The following is a 22,585-nucleotide window of genomic DNA, read 5'->3' as shown; positions in this document are numbered from 1 at the left end:
ACCAAAACAAATGAGCGGAGTGGAAGGTCTAAAGCCGAACGTTATCGAGGTTATGAAGGCTGGGAGCTCAGTTCAGCGAGGATCTAAGGACTAATTCTCCACATATATCAACAAAAGAGCAGTGTGTTAAGGGAAAAAGAATGCAAAGAGTGCCAGAAAATGCACAGAGACTATCTGAAATAATACTCAAAGACTTAATTCGCATTGTTAGAAAACTTGTTTTTTTTCATTCATAAAACTTGGCATATTCTCACAGGGTAAATTTACAACTCCATATTACAGTGCTAATAAAGATTTTATGTCTACGACAGTTTGATAATTTCCTATGGGGGAAAAATAGCTTCAAAATGGATCGTGGAACGGCATGTTCGACTCTAAATTAAACTGCTGGAATTCAAATAAACTATATGCTGCAGCAAAAGAGCCACACAGACAGCAGATGGGGACCGAGGGAGGGAGCAAATGATTCAAGTTCTTTCCATTTTAGGGATTGAGGAGATGTTCGCATATCTGCAGGTCGTTCATTAGGTGTTTTATTTTGGAAGCTAGTTACTCAAAATGTGTAAAACACGGACGCTTCATTTACCAGTACCGTCTGATATCACTCTCTGCCATGTTAAGTAGTTTCAGATTGGTGCTTCGTTGAGAGAGACATTTTATGTCATTTTAATTGTTAATTCTTGCAGGACAAGTGTGCATAAACAGCAAGTTTTTAAAAAGGGGGCTCAATTATCCCTCACTGTTTGGAAATTAATTTGATACGGTTATTATTATTTTTTGTTATAAGCTTTGACCATCACAATGAGGACGCTTTTTAAAATAAATAAATAAATAAAAACCCTCCAAAGAAAGTCTGTTTGCCAACACAATATTGACATTCTAAGTAATGGCTGCATATTGCATTGTGTGCAATTTTAATTAAGATCATTGATGAACATAACTCAGCATTTTACAGCACATTTTGAGAGCAGCTTTATAAGCTCAAGAGAACGCCGTCGTATCACATTTTTTCATTCGTGAACATACTGTACATTTTTTCCATCATGTTCAGGAAATGATTCAAAAGCCGGAAGATTCTAAATGATGGCTAAATGCTCTTCTCCCACTTAGTTCAAATTAGCTGTGACCTTTAAAAAAGGGGTCATTACTGCCATTAGAGCACAAAGCACACTCGCCTTGTAGTCCATCATCATCATCATCCAGCTTGTCTGCTTACAAAAATACAACCGCTTGACTTCAGAGTTTCCAAAACATCAACAATAAGCTCGAGCAAACTTAATGAGATATTGACGACAGGCATCAATAATACAAAAAGTGCACCTTCTTCAGGAATCCTGATAGGCTGTTCGCTCAAGCTCCAAAACCCCGTGGAGGACAAGAGCTGGAGGGCAAAAGCATGACATTTGCATTTTCTGCTTTTCTGTCAGCCGGACAAACGCTCTGGCGGCGGAGCGGCATGCTCAAACCACCACCAACGGGGATGCGCGTCTCTTATGTGTCTACATATAAAGAAGCTTAAAGAACAAGCCGCCTTCCTCCGATAGCATATGCTGCTCAAGTGAAAGTTGGATGACCTTTCTGCTAATATGATGGGTTGACTGCCAAGGGTGACAGCATGTGATGCAGTGATTACTTGGAGGCAACACAACCAGGCAGGAGTTTTGACACGACAATCACGGCGGGAGGTGAAACGTCACAGGCAGAAGAGGCGAGAGCCGTCACGCCCGTCCTCGCCCTCGTCGGAGGGGATACGGGGGAGCAGGGCCGAGCGGGTCAGACCCCAGAAACGAGGCGGAGACAAGTCATTCTTGGTAGAGGTGAACTTCCAGCCCATGTGAGAGCCGCAGCTTCGGCATTGAGCGATTGTCCAAGCGTACCTGAGCGGAACAGTTGGACCCGATTCAGAATCCAATCAGACGGCATTTGATGTTGCGGAATACCTAGCGCAAAGATTGCTTGGCTTCCAAAAGAAACTATTTATAAATCCAAGCAAGTATATACTTAGCATTACAGTACATGCTGTGAATATGAATTGATTCTTGCAGCGGGCTGGATGTGTCTTTCCATCGACTGACAGCGTGCGGCTACTTGGAAATGATGCCATAGGGAATAGCTAGCTCTGAGTCATCCACAAGTTATTGTGTGAACTAGTAACAGCTGGATGCGGGAGGTATAAAGAGCGAGTTACCCTGGAAACCAGCTATGGAGCGTGGACGGCCTGCCGACCAGGTTAAGGTTGTTAGCCTTGTAGACAGTCAGAGTCTCGTGGACGTACCCGTGGGGATTGACATAGGCAGCCATGGGGCCGTACAGAGACAAGCTGGAGAAAGACATGAAAGAACAAATACAATTTAAAAGAGAGCTCCAGATGCCTACAAATCATCTATCCAACCTCAACCAAGCAATCATTTACTCTGAATAGACTCAAGTTCATTAGGTTGGGCTCCAGTGTGCGTCTGGACAGTTTCAAAGGTGTGACACAAATGAAATGTCATGTCATGTCGCCGTTATATAAAGTCGGGCCGTGCTATGATGTAACTTCAGCTTCCCGTGACACTAATCACTTCTAAAGTCGCTGTAATTTGGCTGATTGCGGCCATATAGTCTGGCTGCCCAGAAGTGACAAAGGATTGCTCTTGAGACTGAATCCCACTTACCATTAGCATATTTAGGAGCAATTACCTTGCCGGCAAAGTGCAGTCACAATAACGACAGCGAGGTTTTGATTAAATAATGAAAAATTGTGTCGCTACTATTCATACAACATCATGTTTTTGTGTAGCCAGGTTGTCATCGCAAACGAGAATGACCAGACCAGGATAATTATTAGCTAAATAAACATAATAGTAGTACACTATGGCTCGATACATAATGTTAATCTGACAACATTGGTGCGTCTTAGTTATGTGAGTTAAGCTTTAAATTTGTTAAATTTTATACTTAAACCAAGTGGCTAATTCGTCTTCATCTATATTTTCTATCTAATGAGGAAGTGATGCTACATTCAAAACTGGAAAGCGCTCCCACGTTAAGTGCTACAATTTGATATAATGAATGAATAAAAATGACTCCCAGTGGGAGGTTTGCTTCACTGACGTTATTAGCTCAACTTGTAATTTCAGGTGATCAATAAATTCTTGGAAAATGTGATTGAATAAATGTTACGTTTTGGTTGTTAAAAAAAAAAAAAAAAACGCAATTGAGAGACCTCGATAACCGGTCAAGCATGTTGCCTCACCTGAAAATCTCATTTTTGGTGGTGATTTCTGTGTCTTGGCACCCCTTGCAGCACAGAGATGTGCACTGAGGAGGAAACAGAAAAAAAGACGGTTTATAGGTCAAGAAAATCTATCACAGGAACTTTTGTCATCCCAAAAAAAACATTCCAAATGGGCTCGATAAGGAAAATAACTATCAAACATCGGTGCTAGGCAGAGGCTTTTCAGGTCTTGTGTGCATCACCTCTAACAGAGTCTAAGAATAGCCAGCATGGAGGTGAAAATGAGGATAATATGTTCCCATTAAGGCTGCATATTACCTTCAATCAAACGGGAACTAAAGCGGTGGGGACTGACAGCCTGACACATTGAGGATGCTCAAATGTTCAAGCTTCAGTGGGATAGTGCTAATCTTTTTTTTTTACATTTGTGCAATCAATGAGCTTTTGCGACAACTGCTCAAAAAATCTTAATGATGTTGTTTCTATTCCACCAATGGAAGTATGAATCACCACAAGGAGAAACCCCAAAACAGAATTTACAGGAAAGCAGTTGTTCTTAGTGGTACCATTAAAAAAAAGCATGTTGCTTAATATGAAATTAGTGACGCAAAAGACTGAATGGAGCACATTTTCAGGACAGTTTGTTTTATGCCCAACAAAACTGGAAACATCACATTGCACGTCTACCCGAAATATTCAGAAACTAGGTGCTTTCACCTCTATTATTTTTTTAATAGAACTAAAAAAAATCTGATGCTTGGGTCTTGGTCTGCAAAGTCAACAAATGCTACTGATATTACAATGCATTAGGGATATCCATTTAATTAAATATTAACTGTCAGAAATGTTAATCAATTTAATTCTAATTTATTACACTCAGGGGGAAACTTCAACTCACAACACCTAAATTAAAGAAAAGAAAAAAAAAAAAAAATCACACAGACATACATGAGTGACGATGTGGTGGTGAGTTTCTATTTTTCTGATTATTTCTCTTTACCCGATCCATTATGTCCAGCTCACAGCGAAGCCTCTGAATGGCACTGCCAATCTTCAACAGCTGAAGCCTGAGCGAGTCGTCTATGGGCAGACAGGCTGCCACTCTGTAAGAAAAGTCTGGTGGTAACCAGACAGGAGGGGAAGTGGGGCGGGGGGGAGGAAGGAAAGAGAAAACAAATTAAGAGACCGATTGTGTTCATACGTGTACATGTCAGCCATGGTTGCGCAATCAACTGCGGCTGACCTATGGCGTTTGTGGGGAGAGAGTCATCCTCCAGATTCTCGTCCCACTCATGGAGTTGCTTCTTCATTCGGTTCATGAGCGACTCCTGCGGGAGGGAGGAGACCGCGTGGTTTACAATCACATTCAGATTGTTGATCTTGAGAAATTGCTTTTAGTCTCTTACAGAGTCGTACAGGGCGTAGACCCAGGCTGGCCAGGCGGTCAGACTGGCACAGTGAAACTTCCTCTGAGATAAACAACAGACGGCCATTAAGTTAAAAATAGCAGAGCAAAGCAAGGCGTACTGTACATGCACCATGACTGGATGCTGTGTCAAATAGATGATGGCACTGCAGTGGAACCTTTCAGCTCAAACTGTTTATTCCAGAATACAGGGCAATTTTTTTTTTAAATTTAAGACCAAGAGCTCTTCACATAACCACTGACTGAAATTAAAACATGTTGAGGCTGAATGTTACCTGTTGGTAGTTATTCCACCAGCATTCAGCCTGCTTGCAGCTCTGAGTTGGGGGCTTGGAGGAAGGATGAACAACAAGCTTGGAGAGGGGCATTAGCTGAACAGCAGAGAGAGGATCGGGAAGGATTCGGTCTGGAAGGATCTGGACTTTAGCCTGTCGAATCCTGGGGGGGGGGGGGGGGGAAACAATAGGCATTAAATTGTAGTTTAACAAAATGGTGCCACTTTTGAATGTACACACTATGCAAAGGAAGGTTTCAAGAGATCATTATGAAAGAAAAGCTCATGGGGCATTATGAAAATATAACCTCAACGAGAGTGTATATCAGCTAATTCCATTTAAGCCATTTCTACTGGAATAACAGCTTTGCCGTCACACTGGAGCCACTTGCAGTATGACAAAGAGTCCTAACTTGCTACAGGGTCATTTGCGAGACGCCACCAACAAAGAGCGGAAATGTGTCTTTCTGAGCAGTGAGCTTCACTGACTTCCTAAAACGTTTGTATTCAGGACAGAACTAAGACATGTCATTATTTTCATTGACGCCACTGTGGAAAACAGTGCATCCGGAAGCAAGGAGGGTAATGAAATATGACTGTAAACTCATTTCAAATATTAAAAATGACAAAAAGCGGTAATGACATTTGTGGAATATTTTGAAGCATTGTAACAGACTGTTTTGTTACGTAATACAAAATATATTGTGTGTATTCAATTGAGCAGCTCTAGGTGAAAAATGACTGCAAAAACAAGTACGTATAAGCATGTGCTTGCCCTCTAGCGGTCAGCTGTAGTATTGCAGCTTGAGATTTACATCGTCCCCAATCACAATTATTTTTTTTATAAAAAGTGAGTCTGCTCATTCTATTTATGTGCCTATGTTCCTCATTTTGTATGCTAAAAAAAATTTAAATATATAAATACAGTAAATATTCTCAGGTTTTTGTTGTCCTCCATGAAAGCATGATAATCTTTGTGTTTGATGAAAATTTTGTGGTTGAACTCCAGGAGTAGTTTATTCCGAATATGTGAAACTATTGTAACGTACCCGTCTGCTTGGGTTCTTAGCTCATGGACTTTGAATCTCTGTCTTCCCACAGCTTTCACTTTGACCGTCTCGATGCCGTACTCCTGCTCCACCCGGTATGCGTAGATTTCTGCAGTAGTTCCGAACTCTGCCTCTGGCTCGCCTGCGTCACTACAGCAATACAAAATAGAAACTCAAAGAGGCTGTCTCCTGGGGTATACTTAACTCTTATCGTAATTAGTGTGATGAGTTGTTATTGTAACTGCCCTTTTGCTCACTTATTCAAGTAGGCAAGTGGCCATTTTTTTAGACTGTGTGTCTCATTGTAAATGCATACTCTAGTAAGATAATTGATTGTTCAAGTTTTTCTTTTCATAAGTTTATTAAGCTTGCAGGCAGGCAGGGTTATTCCCCCCCCCCCCCCAATTTATTAAGTAAAGCACACCTGCTGTGTTAATATTGTTCTGGAGTGGCAACTATACACTTTTTATTAATGATTTTTTTCCCCTTTATGATAATGGTTGATTAAATCCAGTCAAGATTAGCAGTGTGATGATGAATGCATTGTTCTGATTTTTTTTATTATTATTATTATTGCACTACCAAAAGTGCTAGTTTTAGTGTTGCACTTGTAAAAAACAAACTTTTATAATCATAAAGCAAATCAAAGCAATCATTTAAATGCATAAATGGTGCACAGACACGCTGAAACATGCACCAGATTTAGGTGTGTTATGTGCACGTTTGCATGTTGCACTTTTGTTACCATGTACCTGTGTGCTAGCACAGCAAACGTTCGATCCTTCTGTATGACACTCCTCATCATGCTGACCTCCTGCGGCCTAAAGAGCTGCAGAGGCAGAGTTTGTCCAGGCACCAGCATCACAGCAGTGTGTGGAAGCACGGGAATGGTCTGACAGCTGTCATCGTCGTGGACGGTGCGACCGTGAAACTCCTCCATGTCCGAGCCCAGATACTGTAAACACAAAATAGTGTTGACATCTATCGAGTGAACGTGAGACACAAAGCTGTTTAGTCACTCACAGCGTGTGAAGTAGGTAGACTCGGGTCGAAGGTGATAATGCTGGGCTTCGTTGCCTCCTCATTGTCTCGGTCTTCAGCGTCCATGCCATCTTCCTCCTCGTCTTCTTCCTCCCCGTCACCTACACAGCAAGATATACAAATGGCAGAAAAGAGAAATTGAAAGCTGAGATAAAAGCAGCTGAAGAAGGTGTGTTGTGACCGAACGTGGCCTGTTATCCCCTTAAAACGAGCCAGACCGTGAGTTAGAAACAATGTCTTCCCGGGAGACGACGAGCAGGGAATCCCTTTCAGCCGGCGAGTTGACCGCTTACCTGGAAATAGCTGTAGCTGGTTGCCCATGTTGTCGTTAATGTCTTCACCTCCACCTCTGTCGTCTGCCATAGCCTTGTTTACAATGACAACTCTTCTTCAACGGTTTGATGGTGTGTGACGCTGGCTCGTCAGCGCCTCCCTCCGAGATGGGACAGTACGGCATGTCTGAACGTTTGCCACAAAAAATGCAAGATGTAGTTTACCTAAAATGTGATAGGCCAACATCTGGTGAGAAGATAAACATATTTGCGTCTTAGTGCTGTGCTAATTGTAGGGGAAAAAAACACTAGCACTGGTGTACTTGGATTTAAAAAAAGAAAATGCCACATTAGTTTGAGAAGGCACAATAACACTCAAATGTGACATTTCCCTGATAACCTGAGTCACATGTTTATTTTTCAATTTAATGGCCTTGCTTTCCACCCTGCATTTGGTAACGTGTAAACTGGATTAACTGCTTACTTCCACAACACAGCAGCAATTATGCATTACCTAGATTAAAGCAGATCATTTCATACCTCAATGCAAGTGTTGTAGCATAACTGATGTTTTCATTATGTTTAGGCTTCAATTTTGTGAAGGGAGATGACATTGCTGTAACACATTCAGGTAGAATCTTCATTTGACCAACTAAAATGAGACTTGCAAGTTTGGAACAGTGTTCATTTATTGTTCAATACATCAAATGACAGTTGCCAGATAAAAGATGTTTCATGGTCCATGAACCTAAGTGGCCACGTCTGAAGTGCCAGGTTAGTGCCATCTTGTAGACTGTCACAGGAGGGTGGATGGGGCATGTGATTGCCAGAAACCAAGTTGGAGGTGGTCCATGCATCCGTTTCAGTCATACAAGAAAGTCCAACAGGCTGCAGCGGGCACGATGAGGGTTTACTTGGACCTCTGCCTCATCTTTCTCCTTTTACGCTTCAGCCTGTGAAAGTGGGGAAAATGGAGTTTAAGACACAATATAAAAGAAAAGGAATGTAAAGTCACAAATGAGGCTGCTTTAAATTCACCATTTTAACTGCTCACAATCCAACCAACATTTAAAGTTAAAGTCCCAATGATCATCGTCACACACACATCTGGGTGTGGTGAAATTTGTCCTCTGCATTTAACCCATCCCCATGTGATTTTGATCCATCCTCTGGGGGAGAGGGGAGCAATGAGCAGCAGCGGTGCCGCGCTCGGGAATCATTTGGTGATCTAACCCCCCAATTCCAACCCTTAATGCTGAGTGCCAAGCAGGGAGGCAATGGGTCCCTTTTATAGTCTTTGGTATGACCCGGCCGGGGTTTGAACCCACAACCTTCCAGTCTCAGGGCGGACACTCTACTACTACGCCACTGAGCTTGAAACTTAATACGTACAATTGCAGACACCTTAGCTTCCACCCGTTTGTGCCAATTAAGACCATTAGAACATTTCAATAACACAGTAATAACTAGAACATACCCAAATACATGAGTAATTAGTTCGCTCGTGTGCAAATAACCAAAAATGACATGAATACATTTGGAATATAGACTCAAGTGTTCAATACAATTTGAATCATAAAAGGAGTCATTTTTGCAGCTCAGATTTAAACCTAGCAATCGTACTCTACGCATTTTCACTTTAAAAATAGACCTTTGGACATTTAACTACAGAGACTCTCCTAGCAAGTCCAATCTAAATGATTTACTAGATCAAGTAGTGCCATTCAAAAACAAAGACAAGTTGCTTACCTGCGCATGCGCTTCTTCCTCCACTGCAAGAAACGAAATCGTTCATGTTAGACCACACGTGCTACTGCATGCCTTTTATAGACGAGTGCAAATATTCATTTATCCTTTATCACGCGAGACGTAAGGCCCACATTGGAATTATAACACTCATTGATTCTCCATTACTAGCAAACAACAGTTAAGACAAGCAGCATTAGTATTTCCGCTAGCTATAGCGTCAATCGTTTCTCGATAGGGGCTCTCAATGAGACCAACAAACCATTTACCTTCGCTCTCATCGTGTGGAGAAGAATCTGTTCAAGAGAAGGATAAAACAATATTAGTGGTCGTGGATGATGAATACATTTAGAAGATTTGATTGGATTGCGATGAGAAGAAACAAGATTCAATACCTCACAGCGAGAAGGGCAATGGAAAGAGGATGTGACGACAAATGGGGGCAGTATTTATATGAACCATGACGTCATATTCAAGCGCCATTATTCCGAGTAGTCTTACTCTTAACATGACGGATGTTGTAGTTTTAAGCGCAACATACGCGTACATATTTAGTTAACATACTTATTACTGTATAAAAAATACTTCTAAAGAGGATCACGTGATTAGATGAAAATTATTAAAATTACAAAATTGATGTGTCCGGAAAACTTATATTAAGCATATACTTGGTCCTTTTGGAAATGAGACAAGAAAAAAATATTTTAAATAATTTCAACATACAATATGTTCACAAATGTATGCTGGAAAATTAATCATGCTTTTACGCAACATAAATGACTATTGGATTTGGACAGACCGTAGAAATACACATCACAACGATAGTAAATGTTAGGCATAAATGTGCCTTTATTGAAAACAAACAAATATGAAAAGGTTTATTGTAGGTATTTGAAAAGTAATTTGCCCACTGACTGAGCTACACTGCAGGACTGCGCATTGTGACAAATCTGGACCTGGTTCTCCACTCTTCAAATATGAGACACTCTCTTCAGAAGCACAAAACCTGCATAGCTCCTCTCATCATGCTTTAATGGCAGTACAGTTAGCGTTTTTTTTCCTGTCAACTCGGAAGTGAGTATTCATTGAAAAATATGATCCAACCAGGATGAGACATGTTGCCTATGACACTACAAACCTTGTAAATACTTTCATTTGTATTCCACACTTGTTGAACTACTCTAATAGTCAATTTTCATGAGTGACAAGCACCAAATATAACCCTTTACTGTCTGTCCTTCGAACAACGAGCAGACGGCCCACTGCATGATGGGACTGACATGACTTAAACAACCCGTTCATTAATTTGGTTCATCAGGAAAAACATGGCCTCACACACGCAGTATATTCTAATTGGATATGTGCTGAAAGCAACAGCTCCAATAATTCTTTAATCAAATTTGGACACCAAAAAGACAAGTTGTTAGTCCCATTCACTAACGCCCAATGTAAGCTTGAGATGTTTTAGAGAGGCGGGTTTCAGCTGTAACTAGTACGGTGAAGGGGATTCATTTTTCAAAACAAGCACACCCAGTTATTTCTTTTTTTGTCCTTTTCTGTGAAGCAGTAAAGGGTTAGGCATCCAAGAGTTCAAGAAACAACGTTCCTATGAAAGATTCACTTCCAGTTCCAGTGCTTGCTTTTGTAAATTGGGCAAATTGTAAAATCAGCTCTTCAGAATGACTGGAGGACAGCAGGGTAGTTTTCTTGCTTCTCTTTGGGCTCTTCTTGCATTGGGTGTGAAGGCAGTTATTTATTCTGCTGCCTCCGTTTCCTCACTTGGCTGGCCTGCTGCATTTTCGGCTGTCTTTGAGGCCTGGAGGAAGTGACAGCAAAGAAGTGAATGAGCACACTTGCTTTGCATTATACGGCTTTAACGGCAGACACTGAGTGTAATATGGGACATGGAACAAATTCAGTTTAGAGAGTACCTTCTTTTTCTTTTTCTTCTGTGTTTTCCTGCTTGCGGAGCTCTGTAGTAAAGTCTAGAAAGGAGACAAGTGTTAGTATAAAGCTCTCTTCTGCATTTTGCATTGAGATTGTGGACATTCTCTGTTTTATGTTTAATTTGACTTAACTGGGTAAAACAATGTGAAATTTAAAAAAAAATTAAAAGATCACATGCCATGTACCCTGCTAAAAAGAAGTCAAATTCATTCATACCCTTAGCTCTGCGTCCTGGACTTCATGCTCTGACTTGAAGAACTCCGGCTCAAAGGGCCCACCGGTGATCCTGTGAGGCCCGTTGGCCATCAGCAGCACTGTGAACTTAAACTGAGCTACAAACTCTCCTGAGACAGAGTGAAGTAGGAGATCAATGAAAAGTTCAAACACGTGCTGAAAGAGTCAACGGACACCCGAGGGCCTTACCCTCTTTCTCGTGGAGGACGCTGAACGGCTGCAGCAACTCATGCTTTGCACATTCCACAACCCCGAGCCGGGCTTTGGCCTCATCCTCGAATGCTCTGAGTTCAAACGGGACAAATACTATTAAAGCCTCTCCCTATAGAAGTCATTTGGAATTAAAGCAAGTGGTGTTTTTCTTACCTAAGAGTGAAGGGCATGGCATCAAACCGGCGTTCAACCTCACTGAAGAACGTACGAGAAGTCTTCATCTTCAGGCCATACTGTTTACTGGGGTCCCTTTTATATATGGTGGTCCTCAGACCTCCGTCTCGGGCCTGTCAGTACATATGATCAACATTTTGGTGTACGGCAAACTGCTAATACCGCAGAATCTACAAACGGTGCTTGGTTATTTTGGAATTGGAAAGAATGTTCTAGGAAATCGGAAAGGGTTGGCAGCAAAATGAGGTGACCGACCTTCCCTTCTCCTGTGCTGACCAAGACGTCCACAGCGTAGACTTCATGCACCTCAAACTCTGCCTTCTCGTGATCCTTCCTGGCATCAGCAAAACAGTCAAAAGGTGAGTGCAATTTTCAATCATTTTCTTCATGTTTTAGCTTCAATTTCTCATTACGATGGTCTGAATTGAGAACCCCAGTTTTCCCTATTAAAACAACAAAAAAACAACCTTTGTTGGTCTGTTGGGTTCTGAATGATGGTCTTCTCTCCATCAATGACATGCTGCTTTAACTGATGAGACAACATACCTTCAAAACACAAGAGACTTTACCCATCAACACTGAAATGCAGAAAAATATCAACAAACACAAAAAAAAAAAAAGAGATATTGAGAGGGTACTCACCTTCGATAGGTGTGCATTTGAATGACTGGGCGATCTTGCCCCAGGCCTCTGTCACCTGAGTATTCTGTATTTGAGGGGAACAAAAAATAAAAACATAAACATCTACTGCATGGCTGGAGTGGAAACACTCGGATGCAGACGTACCTGGTTACCAGGTTTGACGAGGCGGAGAGCAGCTTCGGCGCACAGATGGGCCGCTTTGATGACGTCAGCTTTGCGTCCCGTGACGGGGTTGTCCTGCAGAGAAGTTGAAGTTCAATGAAGATGCAGCCGAAAGAAATGCGTTTAAAGTCAATGTCCTCACCTTAGTGGCTCCCACTACAAAGCTGTGAGCAACGTTGGCAATGAAGCCGTCTACGTGAACGCCAAGGTCACTGAAAAAACAAAGTAACAATCTTGTCGCTTATCACCGGTGACAAACAGTAAAGATGGAATAGAAAAACAACAAATATGAAGAACACAACGAGGTAAAAGGACCTGCCTACATTTTGACCAGATCTCCATCTTTAAGTGTGTAGTCAGGGTCACTCTTCAGTGGAGAGAAGTGGCAAACACAGTTATTAACCGAGACGCTGGTAGGAAAGGCAATGCCTAGAAAATGGGAGACACAACCACTGTTTTCATTTGGGATATCATCCAGAGCATCCTCCAACTGACATTGTGAATCCTGATTTGATAGTTGACGTGGAAGATCGCCTGACCTTTCTTCATGTCCTTTTCCTTCTTGAAGACTTTTCCAGTTTCAGCCACGATGTAGGCATCACCTTTGTCACACAGGCTGAGCACAGACATGCCTGGCTTGGCTGCTTCCGCAACCAGGCGCAGTGCCTCTGATGGGGGAGAAAAGTAAATTATGAAGCATTATTATTACCCAATTGCACCAGATGTGTTGCAACCATGGAGAGAAAATGCTAATTCTCGCATTTACGACACACTTGTGAAGGTTCAGTAAAAGTTGTCAAAACTCTGATCTCATGGTGATTGAGCAAAGGCATGTTTGAGTTGGCCATTTCAGTCTGGCACATTTTATGAATGAAGAAGCTACCTTTCCATTAGCATCCAATTCGTGCAAGTGTTATTTAGCACATTGGCCTCCAACAGGCGTCAAAACGCAACAAAAAAATCCAACACGAAACGAGGTTGGAAAAAGAGCTTTGGCTGCACCTGCTAGCTCGCTCGCATGCTAGCAGCTAGCTCGCGTAGCATACGTGTGCCTCGCATGTAAACCACATGGCTGCACTGGAACAGGCCAACATGAGCAGAGCAGCTTGCAAAACGGACACTTACGATTGGCAATGTCGCCCCCCATCTTGTACTTGGTGACCACCAGGTCGTCGGCAATGGTCTGTTCTTGCTCGTCGTCGGACATATCGACCGAGTTGGAGTTGCGAATCGAACGTAAAGTGGCACAAATCCCCGCAGATACACTCTGGATCTTGTCGACTAGCCTACCCTCCTCGCTCAGTCAGCCCGGTTGCCGCCACACACCGGAGCCGTCCGCCCCCTACGCCCCGCCCACCTGAAACTGACGCACTACGTCACGACAGCGATAAAACCCGCCAAAATGTGGGTGACCTTCTCTTCCAGACTTAACAGTACGATGTCATGCTGTACAATACGTCAGCCTAACCGCCATGTTGGATGTGTCGCTCGTCTAAACACTATCAGAAGCTGTATTTACAAACTCACTTGTAAATTATTTCAAGATACTGTATTAATGTACAACATTTCCAACAACCTGTGTCATTTACATTTTCAAATATACATATGTAGTATTTAATTTGTAAAGGAAAATGTGCTTTCGGGAGTTTGCAAACATATTTTTTAAGGTTGTGTTAAACTTATAATCATATTCATATCTAGTATTGGAGTGCTCGTGTGGATTGGTGGGGGCCGAGGAATGTGCAGGAAAACTGCATGAACTTGTTTTCTTCGAAGTGTTGTGGAATAGGCCCGGATAGGGAGTACCGGAGGAGACCACCTCAAGGTCGGTGAGGAACGAGAACAACAGCACGTCTATGAGACCGGCCTTTGAGGGGAAAACCCAACCGTCTGACCTCAGCGACACCTGGACCGGGGAGGAGATGGCCATCGACCAATCATCTCACAATATTTTGCATGCTTTAATATTCATATTGTGTTTCTTTAAAACTGGGCAACCCGGAAGAATGTGTCGTCTTTTGGTGGTCACAAAAACGCACGAGTTTTAGTGTGAGGGACCCGGGACCCAGGCCTGTATTAGTGCGCTTTGTCAGGAATAAACAATTGGTAAATTTGGTCTGATTGATCTACTGGTCTTCTCTTTGACAGAACGAACTCGCAAAATTGTTAGGTGCGCCAGTGTGTGGATTAGGACATAGCAATTTATGTGTTAAGTGTTGATCGCAATTTGGAGTCAGATCAATAACTAGAATCCGTAACCTAACAATTTGGAAATTATATTAGTATTTATAGTAGTATTTAATTCAAAACCCTACTCGGGAACGATTTTAACCACTAGGTGTCACATTTGTTTTTGTTTTTTTCTCTCAGTAAAAGACACCTGCGTGAAGTTGGCCCCCCCAACCTCACAAAATTTAAGGAAAATAGTCTGATTCGTTTGTGCTTCGTTTGTGCCGGTTTGTGCAGCAAAAATCATCGTTAACTAAAAAAACCATAGCAGCACAAACGATGATTCTTGCTGCACAAACCGGCACAAACGAAGCACAAACGAATCAGACTATTTTCCTTAAATTTTGCGAGGTTGGGGGGGCTAGCTTCACGCAGGTCGTGAAAACATGTCCTTGATTTTTGTTTTTTCTTTGTTTTTTAGTTTCAATCTAAATGCAGTTATTAGGCATTGAGTGCATTTCAATAAAAGAGCAGAGACTTTCGAAATGACATTGACCAGCGCATCTGATTGGAGGATCTTCACCTCAGCTAACCTTTAATTTGCCTCGCTTCCCTTTCGGACTGCGGGAGACTAATTCGCTGGCGGCACGGGGCGAGAGCGCTTTCATGTATTTGGGTCAAAAACAAAACCTGGTGAGGGGGATGAGAAGCGAGCAGGTCAGACAAACAAAACTGCCATGGACTTTCCCCCACGTGAATCAATATTCCTAACCTCGTCTCTCTTGTGATTCATGGGGCCAAACAGAAGAGCAAGCTGAAAAGACAGATGAGGCCGAAAGAGGAGGAGGGCTCTGGGATGTCCTGTAAAGGAAGAGAGTCTCATTGGCGGCTCGGCAGTAGATAGTTTGGAATTTGAGGCCAACCTCTAGAGAGGTCAAATAGACGAATCCTACAATCGGTCTTCTCCGTCTTACTGCAGTTTAAACTGTGGATGCTGCTTTGGAGGTAGGTAAACTATTGCAATCTTTTTCTGCAATTATATTTGTACTATTTGTATGATGGTCCAAATAACTCAAATCTGCTCATTTGGAGAAAGTTGACTGCATATGTTTTGTTTCTTCAGTATCTTTAGTGGCAGCAAAATGATGGTCTCCAAATTGAAGTGGCTGATTGTGGTTGTCCTCCTGTTAAATGAACAAGCTCTGTGCAAGGTTCAGCCTCCTCCGTGGTTGCCAGCGAGAGGCATTCTTGGAGCTGGAGTGACGGCCCAACTTTATTCTCAAACACAGCCACAGTTTGGTCTGCAAATTGCAGAAAAGCCTGATTCGGAATCCTCACTGATCCCCGCAGACAAGAGCCTGATTTCAGCCAAACGTGTGGTATCCGTTCTCAAGGCAAAGCTACAAGGGAAGATTCCAGATCTTCACAATGAGAGGAACCTAAGCTGTGAGGATCTACTGTCTGCCAGTGGTCTTGATGACCATTTATCCTCCAGGTTTTCTCAGGAGCTTCTGGCTCTGTCTTTGGTGCCAGTGCTGGCAGTGAGCGGCTGCCCGCAGGAGGCGCACACCCTTGTGGTCAAGCTATATGGGCTACTGGGGGTGGCTGAAACCAACGAACTCCTCCTGGAAATGGAAGACCTGATCCAAAGGACCAAGTCACCATCTGAGCCAACAGCATCCACTCAGGAGAGCGAACAAGCTGAGCACCACCTAGATGCTGTCATGTTTAATATTGACCAGCTGGCCACGGCAGGGAAGCGTGTGGGACGAGCTAGGACCAGGCAAAATTGCCACGGTTGGATCCCGGTTAACGGAACCGTGCTTCTTGGAGTCACTGTCCAGGAAACTGACGGTGCGCTGGAGGAGGCTATGGACGCCTGTGAGAAGATGGGGGTCACGTGTGCAGGGGTCACAAGCAGTGTGCTCCCTGGACGGTACCAAGCAGTGTTCAAGAAAGGCAGTCGTATCTTACCGTCTCAAGCCGCCGACTGTTGGATCCATCATTGTGAGGCAGAGCTTTGGTCCATCGATGCTCGACGGCTGCGACGTGACCTCCAGATGACATGTATCAACCAAAATGAGGAACGCGTGTACAGAGTGATGGAGTGGATCCCCGCAGTCAGCACCCTCTACAATTTGGGCACAGCTGTTTATTACGCATCGGTCAACTGTTCAGAAACAGCCAAAGAAAGAGCCGTGCTGACTGCCGTGGACCTCGGCACGGACGCCCTCATGGTCGCCACGGGTGGTGCCGCAGGCGTGGCCGGTTATGCTCTGGGGGCCGGTCTTAAGACTGGCGTTAAGTACGGGGTCAAGTACCTACTTGGCTCCTTGAAGCGTGAAGACGATGTGTTGGTCAACCAGTCCAGAGGGGAGGATGGCTTCTTTACTGTACCATAAGCTAAAAGAGGCACGATATTCCGTGATGTCCTCATTATTACATTCTCGTTTCGTGTAGTCCTTCTTTCCGTGTCGTTAAAAGTTCAGGGCAGTGGTTGTAGATCACTTTTGTTATCCGGAAATACCTTGTGCCAATTGTTAACGAACATTGTGAAATTGGTAATATATGACACATTATGTTGGACATTATAATAAACTTTATTAATCATTTGAATTTCCTTTTACACACATTTTGAAAGATGTTAGATCATCAGCTAATTTGGAGAGATGCTAATCTATTGTGACTTTTGTTGGAAGCCAACAACAAATGTTGCTTTTTCCCATCCCAACTCTTCCCTGTCACAAATAAAGTCCAAGAACAAAAGAGCTATTTAAAGAGTTTCTGTGTCAAAGGTTTTTCTTTGTGACCTAATTGTTCCCATTGGGTGGAGCAAACTATTACTAACTGTTCCCACTGGGTGGAGCAAACTATTACTAATTGTTCACATTGGGTGGCGCAAACTATTACGTGTCTTTTGTTTTCACGCCACTGTTTTGTATTTGCAATCAAAGAAAAGTCATACGAATACAATCAAATACAATTTATTTATAGTGATTAAAGTACCAGTGGCTGCAAATAGTTTGACCACACATTCACTTTAAAAAAATACTCAATTCCAAAAACATTAATGCAGTTATAAATACATTGCAAACATAATTCCAGTACTGTACACCTTTCCCTTAAGAGCTATTTTAATGTAATGGGATTGTCAAGAAAATAAGAGCAATTTTGATGGCTAAGGGAAAAAAAAAATGTTTTTGTCTGAACAGAAATGGCTTGGGAAGGTGCAGGTACTCAAGAAATATACTTTGGGAAGGCATAAAGAAAAATTATATGGATGCTGATGAGTAAAATACAAACTGCTGATGACAAGATGTACGCTTGCAGTCCAACATTTAGAAAAATAGACCACCCCCTAAACGATTGCTCAAATGGTGCGGCTGTTTATAGTCTTAATCCATCTTAAATTTTCTTTAGCAAAAATGAAACTGTGGGATTCTTTTGGAAAGATACCTAACAAATTCTACTTGTTTTCATTAAAAAACAAAAAAGTATCTGCCACGTCACTATATTTAAGAATGAGCATCTTCGGTTTGACAGTTTAAAATGCACAACATACAAAAGAAAAAAAAAAAAAAGTGTCAATCACATTATTGTTACAATTCATAACATTGCAGAAAATCAAGTGAAATTCAAGCACTGGCATGCAAAGGCCATGCTCATCATTTGGAAAGGCTTCACCTCTACCCTCAAAGTGACGTTACATCGCAAATTCACATGCCAATATACCCACCGCGGTGAGAACCAACCAATGTGATGCTTGCTTAGTCCAAGTTAGTCCTTTTAACACAAACCAAGCATTTGTCGAGGCTCATTGAGTAGCAGCCTCCTTTCTTTGGAAGAATGCACCAGTGGAAAGGTTTGCTTAACCTCCTAAGACAAATCAACATCCTGAAAGGCTGCTGTGGAACGAGAATGTTGAGTTTCCTTCGTCGGATCAGAAAACAAGATGCAACTTGGGGTGGTCAATTTTTAATCATTAAAGTATCCAATGTAATTTTTCTTAACTGCTTGGTACCATTTCTAAAGTGTCAAAATGTCTTTTTACCCTGTCGGCATGACAAATTTCCTTTTGGTATGCTGGTATACTAAAATGAACTGGACAATGATGAAAAAGGGGGGGGAAAAAAAATAGATTATTTTTTTGTCACCCATTTTATTACCCATTACCGGTGCACTATTTTGACAAAAGGCTCATGGGCGACACACTCTTGGGTGCTACTCAGTGCCTGTGGGCAACACACGTTGGTGACCCCTGGTATAAACCCAAACACCACAGTGCGGTGGAAAGTGCTGGAAAGCTTCAACTTTGCTGCTTCACTATTCAGGCAAGAAGAAAAAACGTATATATATATATAGATATATATATGTCATCTATTTCATTGTAGTCAGTTATTTTAAATATGAAACTTCAGGTTTGCTATCGTTTGTTCCGTTTCCTTCTCACTTTGTTTACTTGGGCAAGGCTGCTGACCTGAAACGACATGTCAGCTGATTCAATATTTGAAGGTTGCCAAATAGACTGTGTCCAAATTCTTTGCACAGAAAAATGTATCCAAAGGCCTATCTCTGAGAAGAACTGAGAGAACTGAATAGGGTTAAGGTCACGGATGAATCTTGTGAACAATGGTTGGTCATTCATCCTATGTGACACTTGCTGCAGTTGACGCAACAGTTTGGATAGCTCAAGGCGTGTAGCAGCCACCATGACAAATGTCTTGGCATGGAGACCCAACCGGGTTTGTTATCTTAAGAAATGTTTTGAACAATGGCACGACTCTAGCTGGTGAACACAGAGAGAAAATGTTTTTTTTTGTATGTCAAAAAGAACGTGGCTATCTGATTGAAGCCGGCTGACTTGACCTGACAAACTAGAAAAAAAAAATGTCAAAGGTGAGGCCAATGACGAGTCTCATACTTTCGGTTATTTTCATTCAAATATAAGACAACAGATTCTTCGTGAATAAATCCAATAATTTGTCCCACCCACATGGTCCTACGGTTTGGCAGCTGGAGGCAGGGAATCATCTGGTCTCTTTTCACTATTTACACCTTCTTTTTGCTCTTTTACCTGAGAATCATCTTTGTTCTCTTTGTCGGCGACATCGTCAGCAGCCGCAGCAGCAACGGCAGCGGCGGCATCTGCCCGCTCGCGGGTGTAGCCGGGCGGGGTGGGAGGCCGGTATCGGTATTTGTAGCCAAAGGCACGCAGGTGATAGGCGTAGTACTCCAACAAATACATGTTGCTGTCGTGCACATAGTGGAAGGACACGGACAAGTCTGAGCAGCAGTTTGGACCCTGGGGAGGAACGATTTGATTAGTGTGCTTAGTCAGTGAGAAGAAACCAAAAGGTCCGCTCATATTCACGACGGTTACTTCGCCGGTAATTCTCAAAGCGGAATTTCTATACTTGCCAATGAGATGGGGTAGTAGCAGTAGCTCCAATACCAGAAGCTCTTCGGGAACTCGGCAGTGAGGTGCTGCTCAGGAATGAAGGGATGAAATGTCTCCCGTTGTAAAGTGTCTCTGGAGTCTCCTGCCAGCACCCCGACTTTCTCCATGCACTGGCCCAACGCAAGGTCCTCCACCGAGCTGGTGTGAGTGCACACTTTGTTTTGAAATCCTTGGACAAAGCGCCGCAGAGCCTCCTTGCTTAGCACGTAGCCGGCGCCGCCGCTCATGTAGCCCTGCTTGACGTAGGGCTTGAATCTCCGACCGTAATAAACCGGCTCGTCCGGCGTGTGCTTTGCAAGCACCCACCGAAGGTTGTCCACGATTACGTACGAGTCGTCGTCCGCCTTGAGGAACCAGTCGGCGTCGTTGCCGTAATGCTCGTGGACGTAATGGAACGCTCGGATGGTTTTCCAGTAAAGCTGGTCGCGGCCCTCTTTTGTGTCCAAACCTACAGCTGGGAAGTCGTGATTGCTTTCAGAGCTCACAAAGACAATCACGTTACAGTGCCGACTCCACGTTTCCTTCACGTGGCGGGCCTTCTTCTCCAGGTTGGTAGGAGTAGTCACCACCCAGCAAAGCACACGGACTTTTTTGTACAGTTCATCTGCCATGCTGCTGTCCTCATCTGAAAAAAACACAAGGAACAGGTTTTTTTTTTTTTAATTTACAGTAGTCTCCACAGTAATCGCTCTCTCATTTTTTATTTGGTATGGAGCTGTTGTGAGTGGCAGCTTCCCAGCAGCGTTCTCTCTCTTCTTTTTCTCTCTTTCTAATTGTCCATTCGGCGATGCCGGTGCATTCTATCGCACCTCGGCGTGTGCAGATCTCTTCGGATCGGATTTTTTTTTTCCCCTGGGAGCCGGCCGGGATGGCTGCGCACATCAATCGGGACCCGCGTGACTCTACAATGGCCATCTTGCTCATCCGGCCGGTGCTGACCGGGTCCCTCGCCTTGGCCTCGCAGCCGCGACCCCTGTGGGAAGTCCGCTCCATCGTGCTCTTCGGAACCAACGACCTTCACCGTGCCTGCTCCATGGTGACCATCTGCATGTGGCCCAACTGGTATGAATGCTGCTGGGGCCTGAATTTCCCCACCCCCAGGGCGCAATAAAGTTTCAATCAATCAAAACTTGGAAAGAACAGAGATGAAGACAAAAGCATCCTTGATATGTCATTTTTACCGGGCCTGTCAGAGACTGTGGACAAGCCGGACATGTAAGAGAACTTGCACACCTAGTATACAATTGAAGGTAAGGTTTGAAGCAGGGATGAATCTGGGGATACAAACAAGATTAGTCGACTTTAGTTGTCCGTGTTAAGCTGGGAGCCACCTGGTCCGTACCAACGATAAATAGTTCACCCCAAAGAGTTCGGCTACGGAACGAATAAAATTCCTAAATTAAAATGTACTGCATCAAGCATGTGCCTACAAAGTTTGGAAACACTGAGTAGGTCCTGCAGGTTGGTAATAAATAACATTATAATGCAGCTTCGGGCTAGTTAGTGAATGTGACCATGAATAAATCAAAATAAAATACTGTATATTTAATAGTATAGTAGTTTGCGGTTAAGGACGACTGCTCTAAAGTAACAATACTCTTCCTTGAGTAAAATGTTTGGCTACTCGACCCACCACTATGATGTAAAGTGTCTTTGGAATGTGGAGAAATTGACAATAAAGCTGACTTTGACTTTGACTAAAGAGGCACGTTTACCTGAATGATGAGGGTGTTTAAGGTTGAAGAGGGCAGACCTCTCCTTCTTCCACCTGCTGTCTTCTTCATGCTGCTGGTCGAGTTGTTCAACCAATTTGCCAATCGGTTGCACAGAGAAATTCTTGTTGAAGCCCACTTGCCCTTGAAACAGGTAGAGCATGAAGAATCCCACCAGGAAACCCACACAGAAGGAGATTCTGGACACCGGGAACTTCATGCTGGGCCAGGTGTGTCGCCGTCAGCCAAGTGCTTGAGAGAAACCGCACAAATAAGCGGAAGGCCAGGTTAAACTAATACGCCAACGACAGAGAGTGTTTGTCAACTCCCAGTTCTGAAAGGTGCGGTTTATTGTACTTACTAGCAACACGTAACGGAGACACCATAGCAGCCCTTTTCTTCACGCCCACGGAATGTAACGACCACCCAGAGGAGCGACAGTACATTAGCATTACATCCCAGTTTGACAAGATGACATATTACTTCGCTTAGCGAGCCACGTTAAAAATGACCAGGCAGGGAAAGAGTACGAGCGAATTATCCCCCACAAATCACCCCGTGTGGTTTAACGGAGCCACGAGGATATGCTAAAAAGCGCCACAGTCGGAGAGTTAGCTGACCGGCTAGCTTTTAAAGCGACAGAAGTTTATCCAAATGTGCCAGAAAATATATTAGTCGTGCGCCCCAGCTCACAATGCTCGGGGGAAAAGACACATGTTCGGCAGCGAACGTAGAGACAAGCGATGCCACGCTTGCCTAAAGGCTACGGAGACTTGAAAGTACAGCAAAATAACACTGGAAGTGGTCAGGAAAAATATTTCCGCTTAGCGTGACGTCATTCGGATC

The 22,585-nt window shown here is 43.2% G+C and overlaps 4 protein-coding genes and 1 long non-coding RNA gene across 6 annotated transcripts; 1 reads left to right on the top strand and 4 right to left on the bottom strand.

Moving 5' to 3' along the window:
* Window positions 1-897: 897 nt before the first annotated feature.
* Window positions 898-7,444, bottom strand: crbn (cereblon). Its single transcript, XM_088390110.1, has 11 exons — window positions 7,304-7,444; window positions 6,993-7,111; window positions 6,722-6,924; window positions 5,970-6,119; window positions 4,922-5,084; window positions 4,627-4,689; window positions 4,464-4,548; window positions 4,221-4,336; window positions 3,239-3,303; window positions 2,189-2,320; window positions 898-1,877 (listed from the first exon to the last, which is right to left on the bottom strand). Exons 1-11 carry the CDS (start codon window positions 7,371-7,373, stop codon window positions 1,694-1,696), a joined length of 1,350 nt encoding a protein of 449 aa, XP_088246236.1. The 5' UTR covers window positions 7,374-7,444; the 3' UTR covers window positions 898-1,693.
* A 509-nt stretch (window positions 7,445-7,953) lies between these two features.
* LOC148390675 (uncharacterized) lies at window positions 7,954-9,510 on the bottom strand. The gene is made up of 4 exons (XR_015861498.1): window positions 9,424-9,510; window positions 9,298-9,324; window positions 9,032-9,054; window positions 7,954-8,235 (listed from the first exon to the last, which is right to left on the bottom strand). It is a non-coding gene; the product is annotated as an uncharacterized LOC148390675 (long non-coding RNA).
* Window positions 9,511-9,852: 342 nt separating this feature from the next.
* Window positions 9,853-13,764, bottom strand: LOC148390674 (proliferation-associated protein 2G4-like). Its single transcript, XM_088390600.1, has 13 exons — window positions 13,526-13,764; window positions 12,940-13,068; window positions 12,724-12,829; window positions 12,543-12,612; window positions 12,383-12,475; window positions 12,239-12,302; window positions 12,064-12,142; window positions 11,852-11,930; window positions 11,576-11,709; window positions 11,399-11,493; window positions 11,192-11,319; window positions 10,960-11,013; window positions 9,853-10,844 (listed from the first exon to the last, which is right to left on the bottom strand). Exons 1-13 carry the CDS (start codon window positions 13,605-13,607, stop codon window positions 10,782-10,784), a joined length of 1,176 nt encoding a protein of 391 aa, XP_088246726.1. The 5' UTR covers window positions 13,608-13,764; the 3' UTR covers window positions 9,853-10,781.
* A 1,544-nt stretch (window positions 13,765-15,308) lies between these two features.
* apof (apolipoprotein F) lies at window positions 15,309-17,350 on the top strand. Its single transcript, XM_088390076.1, has 2 exons — window positions 15,309-15,574; window positions 15,693-17,350. Exons 1-2 carry the CDS (start codon window positions 15,561-15,563, stop codon window positions 16,969-16,971), a joined length of 1,293 nt encoding a protein of 430 aa, XP_088246202.1. The 5' UTR covers window positions 15,309-15,560; the 3' UTR covers window positions 16,972-17,350.
* A 187-nt stretch (window positions 17,351-17,537) lies between these two features.
* On the bottom strand, window positions 17,538-22,570 carry c1galt1lb (core 1 synthase, glycoprotein-N-acetylgalactosamine 3-beta-galactosyltransferase 1, like b). 2 transcript variants are annotated; one of them, XM_088390078.1, is made up of 5 exons: window positions 22,101-22,570; window positions 21,743-21,991; window positions 19,988-20,652; window positions 19,644-19,871; window positions 17,538-19,046 (listed from the first exon to the last, which is right to left on the bottom strand). In XM_088390078.1, the coding sequence occupies exons 2-5, from the start codon at window positions 21,957-21,959 to the stop codon at window positions 18,993-18,995; spliced, it is 1,164 nt and encodes a 387-aa protein (XP_088246204.1). In that variant the 5' UTR covers window positions 21,960-21,991; window positions 22,101-22,570; the 3' UTR covers window positions 17,538-18,992. The 2 variants fall into 2 exon arrangements, with proteins under 2 accessions (XP_088246204.1, XP_088246203.1); XM_088390077.1 differs by having other exon boundaries at window positions 17,538-19,871; window positions 22,101-22,568.
* Window positions 22,571-22,585: the final 15 nt, after the last annotated feature.

This window comes from Syngnathus floridae, chromosome 11 (assembly GCF_059516105.1).
Source record: "Syngnathus floridae isolate MCC-2025c chromosome 11, RoL_Sflo_1.0, whole genome shotgun sequence".
Taxonomy (NCBI): domain Eukaryota; kingdom Metazoa; phylum Chordata; class Actinopteri; order Syngnathiformes; family Syngnathidae; genus Syngnathus; species Syngnathus floridae.
This window is presented reverse-complemented; position numbering and strand designations above follow the sequence as displayed.